The sequence below is a fragment of the Hipposideros armiger genome, unplaced genomic scaffold (assembly GCF_001890085.2).
Source record: "Hipposideros armiger isolate ML-2016 unplaced genomic scaffold, ASM189008v1 scaffold_509, whole genome shotgun sequence".
In the NCBI taxonomy this organism is placed as follows: domain Eukaryota; kingdom Metazoa; phylum Chordata; class Mammalia; order Chiroptera; family Hipposideridae; genus Hipposideros; species Hipposideros armiger.
Genome location: NW_017731859.1, coordinates 629,226 through 642,254, shown reverse-complemented (window position 1 = coordinate 642,254; position 13,029 = coordinate 629,226). Strand labels below are relative to the sequence as shown.

The 13,029-nt window shown below is 40.9% G+C and overlaps 1 protein-coding gene across 5 annotated transcripts in view; it reads right to left on the bottom strand.

Moving 5' to 3' along the window:
* The window catches only part of MTM1 (myotubularin 1), a 92,241-nt gene that overhangs the window by 1,926 nt on the left and 77,286 nt on the right, over window positions 1–13,029 (bottom strand). For all 5 annotated transcript variants that reach the window (XM_019667900.1, XM_019667905.1, XM_019667901.1 and 2 more), the window contains 4 exons: window positions 11,397–11,603; window positions 10,257–10,349; window positions 9,550–9,663; window positions 5,327–5,503 (listed from right to left, as the gene is read on the bottom strand). In XM_019667900.1, coding sequence (XP_019523445.1) covers window positions 5,327–5,503; window positions 9,550–9,663; window positions 10,257–10,349; window positions 11,397–11,603 — 591 coding nt within the window. The remainder of the gene's footprint in view (window positions 1–5,326; window positions 5,504–9,549; window positions 9,664–10,256; window positions 10,350–11,396; window positions 11,604–13,029) is intronic.

The following is a 13,029-nucleotide window of genomic DNA, read 5'->3' as shown; positions in this document are numbered from 1 at the left end:
TAACATTGAAGGCAGTATAAAGGGAGAAGTCAGGCTGGAACAGAATGGGATTCTCCCTGGCATGTTCATTTTTAAAACTTTTGGACTGATATATAAATGACACATTAATATGCACAAATCTTAAAATGCTCAGCTCAACAAACGTTTACGTACGTAGACACTAACGTCATCACCACCCAGGCCAATGTATGCAACAGAACAGCCCCCAGAAGACTCCCTCGCCAGCACATTAATGTTTTCAAGTGATCAAGCTTCTCGAAAGCTTCAGCAGTATATAAAGCAGTATATAAAGACATTAAGGAAAAAAGCCACAAGTGTACAGAAGTGCCTTCCTTTAGCGCTAGTGGCTTCCAGAACCGTCCTGCTTTCCAATGCTTGAATCGATCTATCCACCCAAGCGGTGAGCACCAACAACAAAGCTGTGAAGACGACTCACTGAGGAAGAAGGCTACACCCTGGATCAGACTGTTAATGCTGAGAACTGTCTGGAGTAGAAGCAGGTGCCCTCCAGGACCTGTGTCTCAGAGGAGGGAGCACGAGGCCTGGCATTTAAAACTGTATTAGTTTTCTGTGGCTGCTGGAACCAAGTCATACCAACTTGTGGCTTAAAGCAGAAATGTATTTCCTCACAGTTCTGCAGGCAGAAGCGCCAAATCAGGCTGGCAGCAGGGCTGCACTCCCTCTGGGGGCTCTAGGCTTCCTTGGCTTGTGGCAGCGTCATTCCTATTACTCCTGTTTTCACATGGCCTTCTCCCCTATATGTGTCTGTCTCAAATCTTGCTCTGCTCTCTCTTACAAGGACACCTGCCATTGGATTTAGCCCCCACTCTGAATCCAGGAGGATCTCATCTGGAGAGTCTTAATTACATGTGTAAAGACCCTTTGTCCAAAGAAGGTCACATTTAAAGGGTCCAAGTGGACATGTCTTATGGGGGCCACTCTTAGCCCCACTACAGGCTGCCGAGGAGCGATCAGTGGAGGCCGGGTACAAATGCAGCAGACACGTAACTGTGCCCATGTTTCTACTGCCATTGTTGCTTCCATTAGAGCTCTGCTTACAAAGGTCCACAGGTTTGGAGAGGTCTCCTCCAAATCCTTTTCTTCCTGGAAGCCCTGTTCTTCTTACTGTGACTTTGCAGAATGCGAGGTTTCTCAGAAATGCATATGTGGCATCAGAACAGGGATGTTTGGCAGAGCGCCTGGCGCCCCGTAAGTGCTGTGCACTGCCCGTTAATATCCTTTGCCCGTTTTCTCTTTATGCATTCCACTGAGGTCCAGACACTGTTCTAGGCGCTCCGGATCCATCAGTGAACAAAGGGAGGCCCAAATCTCCATTTTTATGGCGTTTATCTTCCAGCAGGGGGAGACAAACAATGATGACAACCATCCTGTGAGTTCCGTAGACCGTTCAAAGAGGATGAATACTATGGAAAAAAGTGGAGCAGGGTAAGAGGGATGGGGACAGGTAGGGCGTGCTTGTCCTTTAAACAGTGTGGCCTTCAGAGCTGCACTGATGAGGGGACTCCTGGGGGGAAGGCCTCAGAGGCCACCATAAAGACTTGGGCTCTGGCTCGGGGTGAGGTGACAGTTTTGAGCAGAAGATTGGTGGGATCTGGTACATGTTTCACAAGGACCGCTTTGGCTGCCATGTTGAGAACAGGCTAGAAGGAAGCAAGGATAGATATCGGGGAGGCCAGGAACACACAGCTGACGGCAGGTGGCCTGGCCCCAGGTGGTGGCGGGTACTGGTGAGAAGTGTTCAGAGGCTGTACGGGTTTCGAAGGCTGGGCCCAGATGGGATGTGGGGTGTGAGAGAGAAAGGGGTCAGGATGACTAAGCTCTCTGGCCGGAGTGACTAGGATGGAGTTGCCAAGAACCGAAAGGGGAAGGCAGAGAAAGGAGCAGGTTTGGACATGTTAAGTGTGATCTGCTATACCAGCACCATTTTCCATCCAGTCCATCTTTTCCCGATGCATTATGATGCTACCTTCTTATCTTACACCAAGTCTCCACATCTACACGGTCTGTTTCTGGGAGCTGTTTCTGGGCGCTGTTCTGTTTCAAATAAGCCTTGATATATACAGCAGGGCAAGGTCTGCCTTGATATTCCCCACCAAAATCATGTTGGCTATTTTTAAGACCTCCCTGTTTCATAGAACTATTAGAATCAGTCTGTTATTGTATCAGCAAATACAATTAGATAAGAAAAAGAAATCAAAGTTAAAACAATTTTTGCTGGTGAGAAGGTTGTCTAATTAGAAAATTCAAGAGAGTAGACAGAAAAACTATTAGGAAAAAAAAAGGCAATTCAGTCTGGTGATGGGTACAAAATATAATATATAGAAGCCATTAGCCTATAGACAAACAAAACCCATTTAGAGGATATAATAGAAGAAAAGTGTCCGTTTGTCATAGCATACTGAGAGAAAATAACAAGAAAAGAAATTTAAAGTCAAGTGACTTTAAATACCACCTCTCAGCTTTCACTTGGGAAATGAATTATGAAGTTATAAGTATGCCAGCTTAGCACAGAATTGAAAATAGGCAATCAGTTAGGTATGGAAGTATTTTAGGTTTCAAACGATTTCCATATTCATACTCCTTTTAACTTTTCTATCAGAAATTACTTAAACACCACCCAGGTCACCTGTTAATATCTGACTGTCCTGTTCTCATCCGTTAGTTACCACTATGCAAAATGAGAACCTGCCCAGTGCAACCCTGTAGGACAGCTACATGGGGTGCAGTGGTTCCCCAAGAATGATATGAGGCTTACCAGCAGCAGAAGGCCCCGTTCAGGTTGATGATATGACTAATTCATCATACTTCTGCTTTTGGCATGAGTCATTTCCTCATCTTAAATAAAAGTACCAAATTTGCTTATTGATAGCTCGTCAAATGTAAGCATTGGTTTTTTCCATCAACTCTGCTGAGTTTTTATGTCGTAGCAAGGTTTGGTGGCTTTTGCTTGTAAGATTACCTTAGCCCGCCTTCTTCTAGATGAACAGCTCATTATGGGGAGGGGCTGCGTTTGCTTTGGGGTCTTTCAGTACTGACAGTACACCAGTGTTGTGAACACTCCAGGAACTCAGGGATCCTTTGGATACCAACTGGGCCGCACAACTGAATAAGAACTTAACTTTTAAGTGGTGAAGTACATATTCCTCTAGGATTACATTATATAATGTAAAAAAGTCCTATGTGATCGAATTTTAATTTATTTCTGAACGAAATAATGTTCTACATAAGCTCTTTACGGAAATCTAATGCACTTAATTCACACGTCTATTATCGCATTTCTCCCAAGTATTATAATCATGGGCTTATGTCCCTGGGTGCTGCTGCCAGCCTGGGAGCTCCTTGTGTGTGGGCAGAGACGACCTGTTTTTAATCTCTGTGTCCCCCTCCAGCGCCTGACTCATGGGGAACATTCAGTATTTGGGGGATAAAAATACAAAGTGCCGAGGGACATAAAGTTATGTATGTTCAGACAATCCATATTGAAAGGATAAGTTATTTTCTTGTCTGAGTAAGTTTCACAGATCGTAATATAGATTAATTACTGTCTCAAAATAAAAACCTCTACCAAAGAATGCTCATTCCTATCTGGCCCAGTTTCATTTTGCTAAACTGTATAAGAATAAGGGGATAGATACTTTACAGCAAGTTCTTCTGACGGTGTCCCTTCCAGCTTGCCTTGTCACACAATTATTATTGCCTTTATATATTCAGAAATAAATTGCTCTAAATTCCTTGAATTTCAAGAACTTCTCCAAGTACAAATGGGTAAGAGGAGATTATATAATCTGTACAGAAACTTTCTAATTACCAGTGGTTTAAAAAAATAATGTAGACAATAATATTGTAATAACATGTTACAGTGTCAGATGGGTAATAGACTTACTGGGGTGATCACTTTGTGAGGCATAGAAATGTCTAATCACTATGTTATTTTGTACACCTGAAACTAATAAATAAAAAGCCACAACAAATACAGAAATGGCTTAATATATAGGACAAACACAGTGCTCATCTATATATTTTTTAATTAGAAAAGGGACATGTCCTCTGTAATGGCTGTTAGAATGCTGGAAAAATTCCCATTTCCTCTTTACTTGATATTCTACTCACTAGAACTACTGCTAAATAAATGCCCTCAACATGCTTCTCAAATCCCAAACTAAACAAGTGAATGTTCTCCAGCCCTGGAATCTGTCACTTTCCAAAAGATTACACATTTCCACCATTACTAAATTGCAAGAGCCTTTCATGCACGCAGCAGAGACCTTGAAATGAGAGTGCCAGCTTGAACCGGGCATTTCCCTGATGAGAAGCAAGCGCACAGATTGGCGTGTGGCCAGCTGCCTGAGTGGAATAAACAATCTAAGAGGCAGACTGCGGCACCCAGGGCCCCTGCTGTTGCCCGCCGATTCCTAGCAGGACTCAAGCTAGTACTTAGGCAAGGCTGGCCGATGAGAACAGGTAGTCGACCATCCTAACCTCAGGAAAATGTACAAACCTTTACAATAAGCAATCACAAACACTGAATATTTATAGCATTGAGAACAAGTCACTAAATGGAGGCACTTCTGAGCCTTTATAAACAGGCTGTATTTTCCTTCTGATTTTCGATGGAGTGGGGGTGGGAAAATGGAAAACCTCGGTGTGTCTTTAAAAAAATGTGGCGTCCTTTGCTTCAAAAATGTTTCCGTTTTGGAATGATAAATGGCCAATTGAATGTACTAGCCATTGACAGAGCAATTATCTTTATTTTCGAAGTAAAGGCCCTCAGGAAAAAAGCACTGTGATGTTAGCTGACCTGGTGCATACCATGCTGAACCAGATAGCAGAAAACGTTTTCTTTTTTATGATGTGTAACAACTTCCAGTGATTAAAGGAAATCCTTGGCTATCAAAATGCAGAAATTTTCCAGAGCTCTAAATCAGTTTGCATTTTAGGAAAAATTTATATTATTCACGTTGTCCAAAACAATGTAAGTTTAACCCCAATCAAAATAAATGGTTTAGTAATTATAAACAATTTTTAATTAAAGTTGCGTTTAAAAGCATGTGTGACTTTTGAGTCTCATATTTTCCCCCACATAATGTTAAAAAAACAACAACCAAATAACATTATCAAAGTCCAGAAGTAGTAATGAATTGACATCAGGACCCATCAGCTCCAAGTCGAGTGGTTGTTTCAATCTAGTTGTGCCCCATGTGAGGACTGAACCGACAACCTTGGTGTTATGAGCACTGCACTCTAACCACCTGAGCTAACAGGCCACCCTGACAACACTGTCTTTTAACAATGCCAGTTCACTTACCTGTTGCTTGATTCTGGGGTTCCACCTAATGTAGTAATTCACCCAAAGTTCCAAGTGACGCATGCTGGCAACTGGATATAAAACTCGATTGATCTCTTTAGTATAGAACGGATTTTTGAATGTGTCTTTATTACTGTTTATCAGCGACCATAAAGAAACTGTTCTTTCTGTAACTTTCTATAGAGAAAGAGAAAATGGAAAGCCTAAGTGAAAACGCACGAAAGTACACAAACCATTTTACAACCTGTGGCAATACCACTGAGCACCAACTTGAATCGCACATTTACATTATCCCCATAATAGCTCAGAAAGCCTCACGGGCCAGTGACTGCTCTGCAGCCACTTACTGATAATTTGCATAGATAATGGCCTAGCTTGAGAGCCACTATTTCTGCGGGAAGATAGACGTGCAGGATGCTATAACATTAAATGCAATTCACTGATCTACGGAGACTATTTCTGGGTAGGTAAAACATTTATGAACAGATGGGCAGTGTGCTCTTTTTAATACAGCAGAAAGAAAAATGATCATAAAATCCCACTGACTTTTTTCATTTTCGCATTTGTTAGAACTATGAAATCTTAACCTGGGTCCATTTGACAGTAGGCATCTAGATAGAAAGTTATCTTAATCAAACATCCAGATGTGTCATCTATATCATGCCAACATCCAGATAATCTGAAAACAGCTGGGTAACTAAATACCACTGAATCTTCACATTTTAGTCTGGTGTCCATTATCTCATACAGATATTCACATTTTCATTTTTTTTACTACAGATTTTTACCAATTATGACCATACACTAGAGAAAAACCAAAGCTTGGGAAATAAAAAAAATGTAACTATTAAAATTACTAAAGGCAGAATGTCAAACCCTTACTACTAATCACTTCAATAAGAAAGGACCAATAAGCTAAAACTGGACGCTAAAAAGAACAGCTGGAAATAAGTGACTGAAGACATTTCTTTAACATACATACTTCATTAATGTGAATGATAACAACGGCAGCATAATTTGGCCGTCATTGGAATCCACCTAAAACTTCATTTGTCCCTTTCTGCTGCCACAACCTATGCTGCACTGTGTTTATTTACATGCTTGTTTTTTATTGTTATACATGCACATAGTTTAAAAAGTCAAATTACTTGACAAGGCTTGTTATGAAAAAAAGCAGCCTCTCTTCTCTCCCTGGAAGCAGCTATGTGTGATTTTTGAAATGGATTGATTGACTTGATTATTTGGTATTTACCTCCAGATTTCTAAATAACATGCTTTTCTTGCTACCTGTTGCCTATCCAGTTACAGGCATGAATTACGGCACTGCCACACTGAGACCGTCTCCCGTCTATGAGGACACACGGACACACACACACACACACACACACACACACACACACTTTACATTCTGCCTCATACTCCCAATATATAGCATACATAGCTTTGACCACATTGATGTTTAGTGTTTCGATTCCTAGGATGAAGCAAGTGCTGTTCCCAGGTAAGCCACATAGTTACTATTCTGTGATGTTTTCCTGCACATTTTTGTTGTTGTTGTTTTCCCTTGACTGAATAACAGTCTATTCTGTTTGCTTCCTTTCCTTGGCGCTTACCAGTAATTGAACCCCAAACTCTTCCTCCAATGCTTCGAGCTTCTGTCAAGACACTGCAGATCTGGAGCCCTCAGTTTCATCTTCGGAGGAAAGCTGCACTGGTCCCCCTGCCCAGCTCGCATCTAGGATCTCTATTCTGTTTTACCCTGAGGGTCCCCTCTTGCCTCTCTCTGTGCTACAGCTCCTACTTCCTGAATTCCACACAGTCTTCTTTCTTGTATACAATGGAGCACATAGTCCAGTAGCTTCCAGAGAAAGGGTGTGTGTGGGAGGTAAATCTTTCTTGAGGCCATGCATGTCTGAGACTATCTCTGGTCTACCTTTACATTTGGTGAACAGTTTGGTGGCTATAGATTTCTAGGTTGAAACCATATTCCTTTAAAATTATGAAGGCAATGCTCTACCAACTTCTAGCTTCCAGTACTACTGTTAAAGTAAAGTCCAGTCTTCCTGATTTGTTGTTTTGCAAAAAATCCATTTTTTTTTCTATTTGCAAGCTTAAAGGATCTTTTGTCTCCGGTGTTCTGAAAGTTCACAAAGATGTACTTTATTACGGGTCTATTTTTGTCCATTGTACTTGAGCACTTAGCAGGCTTTTCAATGTGGAACCACAAGTACTTCAATTCTGGGAAATATTTTCAAATTATTTCGGAAATTTCCTATTCTCTGGTTTGCCTATTTTTCTCTTTCTAGAAGTCCTGTTATTTGGATGTTGGAACTCCAGAACTGATCTTCTAGTTTCCAATCTCCATGTTTTACCTCTATCTCTATGCTATACTTTCTGGAAGATTTTAACTTTATCTTCCAACTCTTCTGAGTTTATGATTTCTGTTGATGTCATGTTTTTAATTTCAAGTCCTTTTCTGATCTCTAAATGTTCTTTCCAAACAACATCCTCTTATTATTTCATGGTACCAATATTTGGTCTTTCTTGGGATCTTAAAAATGCTAGTGTCCTGTCTATGTTTCCCCCGCTCGCTCCATGCTATTTTCTCCAACCTGCTTTCTACCCCTCTTAGTTGTCTGCTATTATTTAAGACTGAAGGACTGAAGAGCTGACTGGAACCTCCAAGATCATGAGGCTTGCCAACTTGATTCACTGTGAGGAACCCTAGGTGTTGGTACCTCTAGGTCTTTCTTCTTGGGCCAGTAGTCAGTTTCCCCAGAGAGGATTCTTTTCTTTTTTTTCAATTGAGGTGGTGAATTGAACACCCACCATTTTAAAGTCTACAATTGAGTGGCTTTTAGTACATTCACAATGTTGTGCAACCACCACCTCTATCAAGTTCCAAGGTATTGTCATCCTCCCAAATGGAAGCCTCGTACCCATTAACCTGTCACTCCTCCCATTCTCCCCTCCCTCCTGCCCTTGTCAACAACTAATCTGCTTTCTGTCTCTATGGACTTGCTATTCTGGACATTTCATACAAACAGAATCATACAATATGTGGCCTTTTGTGTCTGGCTCCTTTAACGGAGCATGCTGTTCTCCAGGCTCATCCATGTTGTAGCATGTGTCAAAACTTCATTCCCTTTTAGGGCTTAATACTATTCCATTGTGTGAATATCCCACACTGTGTTTATCTATTCATCAGCCAATGGACACTGGGGTTGTTGCCACCTTTTAGCTATTGTTCAGAGTGCTGCTATGAACACTTGTGTACAAGCTTTTGTTTCAACCCCTATTTTCATTTCTCTTGGGAGTATACCTAGGGGTAAAATCGCTTGGTCACATGCTGAGTCTACATTTCGCTTTATGAGCGACCACCAAACTGTTTTGCACAGTGGCTGCATCATTTGACAGCCCCACCAGCAATGAATGAGGGCTGTACTTTCTCCCCAATCTCGCCAGCAGAGCAAGTTCTGTCATGCTCCCACCTGGAAGATAAGGACCTGCTACCAGAATGCTGGGAGCCCATAGACTGATCTGGGGCTGTCACAAGCCAGCCCATCTCCATTCATCTCACCCTGATGACTTTAGGTCCCTAGCCCAGAGACCCACTGTCACCCGCTCTCACAAAGAAACCTCTGTCCGAGTCCTCAGCTCCAGAGAGGGGTGAAGGGGATCTGAGGAAGCTAACTTTATTCTAAACAGACCTTCAGGTTATCTTATCCTCCTCCCTTCATCCCACATACCTGGTACACCTTTGCCCCAGAAGCCAAGTCCTCTGGGGTTCCTAGGATGTAAAGTGGGCTGGTTCTTTGCTTCCCTGCTGTTGGTTTAAGAGTCAGTTTTCCCAAACTAACTGATGTACCACTTGCCTACTAGCTTACCAGCTTCCAAAAGTTTGCTGCTCTGCCTCCTTTCTCATTTTCTCTGTTCTTGTGGGTTTATACCTTTAAAAACATTCTCTTTACTGACACATTCATGACGTTTTGGGAGGGAGACCTTGTATATCTATAAAGTCACTCCTCCTCCCTGAGGGCAAAGTCAATGTCTTACCCTGCAGTAAACCCTAGATACTCAATAACCCTGGGTGAAGTGAAAACACCCAAGCTCAGAGTAAAAAATGCGAAACTTTGCACTTACCACAAACCAAGCTATCAAATTCTTTGTATTTCAAGGCAGGCTAGACACATTTAACTAAAAAGATTAGCATTTTCACTCACCTGTTTCTCTCGAGCGGACTCACAGTTGTATAAGAAAGTACCAAACCGGCAACTATACAGATGATCCAGAATTGTAATCAAAAATCGTTCATTGAATTCAAAAGCTGTAGGGAACTAGACAAAAACAAATAAGAAACAAAGCATGAAAACTTGGCTGATCTTTTATAGAACTGAAAAGAGGTGCATAAACTTTGCCACATTTTGCCTTCCGGGAAGGACAGCAGAGGTTACAATTGACACATGCACTCATTTGTTGGTACTTTGCATAGGACCAAGGAGTTTAACATCAGGGTCAAGTAAAGGAATAAAAAGGACAAGGAGGAATGCAAGCCAATTTTCTGGGCTTTCCTGAGTGTACAGGGCATACACGATAGTATCATTGTTTGAGGTTTAAGTTAGTAGACACGCCTATATACAAACGCCAGTGTAGAATGGATGGAAAAGACAACTCAGTATTGTCAATTCCGCTGCTCCTCCATCAGGAGACTTAATACAGTTAAATACTGAATTTTCAAAACTATATTATGGAAAATTCCAGACATATAAATAGTAGTGAGACTAGAAAAGGGAACCCCGTGTCCCATCGCCTGGCTTCAACCGTTATTCACACATAGCCAAACTTACCTCTGCCCTGTATTATACCCATATAGTACAGCAAAATACTTAAACATTAAGTCGATTGTATTTGTATCCTACAGATGCCTTACCTGTTTTGACATTTGCCATACACAATCAATAAACTGGAGAAAAATAGGAGATCGGTCAGCATCGGCGTGGTTTTTATCACCATGACCTATTCTCTGAAATAAATTGATGAAGACGATTGGTTTTAATGTATAGGTACAAAACTGAGAAAGCATATAACCCATAAAACGTGACGATACAACTCAGCAATCTGTTTTCCAAATGCCAAGTCTCTCAGAGAGTAAATAGTATATTTTTCCTTGGCAATATAGGACATAATATAAGGTTTTGAAGCAACGAAAATTAAGTATTTATAAACTTATATAAAATACCAAATTCAAACTGACAAAGCATCATCACATGTGAGTGTTATAACTATTTCACTCAATCAGAATTTTGTCCAAGTCCCAGGCAGCTGCAGGCAGGCTGGACCGATTACCCTGCAGAGTATGTTACCAGTTGCTCAGGGGCTAGTCCTAAAGATTCAAGACTTAAAACCATACACAACAGGGTGTAATTATTATAATTAAATGTAAGTTCTTTCTCTCTTAAAAACAAGACAAAAACCTCACCATTTATTAATTTACTAAACAATGATTCTTTTTACTTGAACATGTTATTCACGCTACTTATGAAATCTGGATGAAGGCTAAAAGGCTACACAGCAGTCCTTCTGAGTAGCATCGGGGAGCTTGTGAAAAAGGCTTACTCAAAGGGTGTCTGGAAACAAGAGCTGGAAATAAGAATTTTAATACATTCTCTCGATTTTAAAAATGTATATCAGAGAATAATAATGACAGAAGCCTTAACTAAAAGTCTAGCATTTCTGTAAAACAGATTTGACTCTAATAGCTAAAATATTCATTGGAAAAGAATTGTCAGCCTATCTTCCTTCTTTTCTGCAATTTCAATTTAAACATTGCTAAGCAGACTCTTTGTATTACTTTCAAGTGAAAGTGTAAATAGTGCAGATGGATAAACAGGTCTCCTAAGGAGACTTTCACTAGCCCAAGGCATCACACATTTTCAAACCTGTAGAGAGTTTTTTATTAACACTCCTCGGATTTTCTTTTTAAAAGCAAAGACATAGTTGAACAACTAGTTTTTAAATCCCCAATAGCAGTGACCGGACATTTTAATCATTAGCTTTATGGGTTACTTACAGATGCAAATTTATGTCCAAAACTTATCCATTCTTTTTGTACCAATATTTCAAATCCTTCAATGCTCCGATAGAAGCTGTCCAGCATCAGCATGGCCAGGGACGTCAGCTGGGCGGTCCTGTCCCATCCGTCACTGCAGTGCACGAGCACCGAGCTCTTCCCTGAAGACACTTTGTCGGCTACTTGAATGGCCCCTGTCAAAACAAGCTGACAAAGAAACACTGTGAGTCAGTAAGGAGCTGCAAGGTACTGCTTCCATCTGAAGTGACAGCTTTTCACCCTAGAAAAAGGCCTGCTTTAAAATACTATGGATCTGCAGGGTCTGTTGTTCTTCCTCTACAGAAACCGCATTTGATCCGACTAGGTATTACAAGCAAAGCCAAACACAAAAAGCCAAACTGCATTTCAAAGTGCTATTCACGATGTGATAGTTTTAGTCTGCTGTGGCCGTCATAACAAACTACCACAGTCTGGGGGCATAAACAACAGACGTTCATTGTCTCCCGGTTCTGGAGGCCGGACGTCCAAGATCCAGCCATCAGCAGGGCCATGCTCCTGCTGAAGGCTCTAGGGAAAAAAACCTGTTCCAGGCCTGTCTCCTAGCTTCTGTTAGTTCCTTGACTTGTGGCAGCATAATTGCAATCTTCTGGTGGTGTTCTCGTGTGCACGTGGCTCTGTGTTCAAATTTCCCCTTTTCACGAGGTTCTGAAAGCCACCAGCTGTTGTTCACCATCTTAGCTGTAGAGGGCGCAGCATCACCGGCCCTAATGTGGGATCCAAACCGGCAGCCCTGCTAGCATCTCAGAGCTCGTGTTCCAAGCCAACTCTTAACCAACGTGCCACTTGGCCGGCCCTGGCTTTTTTTTTTGTTTGCTGTTTTCCCTAAACAGACTATATGTCTGGTCACATTTACTTTACCCACTCCAGTAGGAACTCATCCAAACTAATCACTTCTGCAATGACTCGAGTTTCAAATAAGGTCATGCTCTGAGGTACCCGAAGTCAGCACTTCAACATGAATTTTGGGGGGGACACAATTCAACCCATAACAGTGATCATATTAGAAAAATCACTGGCCCTACAGGTCCGTCTAGTCTAGCCTTAAAGGCCTGATGCAATGGAAAGCACCTTTTAGCATATACTTGACCCAGTTTCTTCTATTGACATATTATAATAGTATAGTACTTTTGTCACAACTACCAAACCAATATTGATACATGATTAAATTATTAATCAATTTATTTTTAATAAAGTCCATACTTTATTTAGATTTCCTTACTTTTTACCTAATGTCCTTTTTGTAATCCAGGATACCACGTTATATTTAATTGTCACAAGTAATTTTTTTGCAATTCACTTTTAGGATGATAAATTAAGAAAAAAATGAAAGACGGGCAAAATAAAAATATGATTCCTATCGAGTTGGAAAATAAAATTTGACTAGAGAAGAATCTGTCCTAATAATTCACCTATTTAAAGTAGGTTTTCTGTTTGTTTGCTTATTTATAGAACTAAATAGCAGCTACTAAAAGTGTTAGTTCCCTCAGATAGCTTCAAATACTTTTAAAAGAATGGAGGTTTTTGATTACTTTATCAAGATGAAGGACTGAATATAATAAAAACACAGAATTTA